Source organism: Nestor notabilis, unplaced genomic scaffold (assembly GCF_000696875.1).
Source record: "Nestor notabilis isolate BGI_N333 unplaced genomic scaffold, ASM69687v1 scaffold19343, whole genome shotgun sequence".
Taxonomy (NCBI): Eukaryota; Metazoa; Chordata; class Aves; order Psittaciformes; family Psittacidae; genus Nestor; species Nestor notabilis.
Genome location: NW_009923529.1, coordinates 1,631 through 1,887, shown reverse-complemented (window position 1 = coordinate 1,887; position 257 = coordinate 1,631). Strand labels below are relative to the sequence as shown.

Here is a 257-nt window from a genome sequence, read left to right as displayed (position 1 = left end):
AGCCCCCGCCACTTGCCCCGGAGCCGGCCCGGGGCAGAGGGGCGGCCGGGTCACCTCTCCCAGGCCACGGGGCGCAGGTAGATCCCTACGCGAGCTCGGTCCAGCTTACCCTGGAATAGTCCAGGCTGGTCATAGCCGGGTTGGAGTCGACATGGGCTCTCACCAGCGCACTGATCAGACTCACCGGGAGAGAGGGGGGAGAGGGCTCCTGGGGGCTCTTCGGTTTGGCTGGCAGGCGCGCCCTCCCGCCTTTGCGG

General features: G+C 70.0%; 1 protein-coding gene across 1 annotated transcript in view; it reads right to left on the bottom strand.

Moving 5' to 3' along the window:
- The window catches only part of LOC104403901 (nuclear receptor subfamily 4 group A member 2-like), a 3,265-nt gene that overhangs the window by 1,424 nt on the left and 1,584 nt on the right, over nt 1-257 (bottom strand). The window contains 1 exon segment of the mRNA XM_010012189.1: nt 110-249. Coding sequence (XP_010010491.1) covers nt 110-249 — 140 coding nt within the window.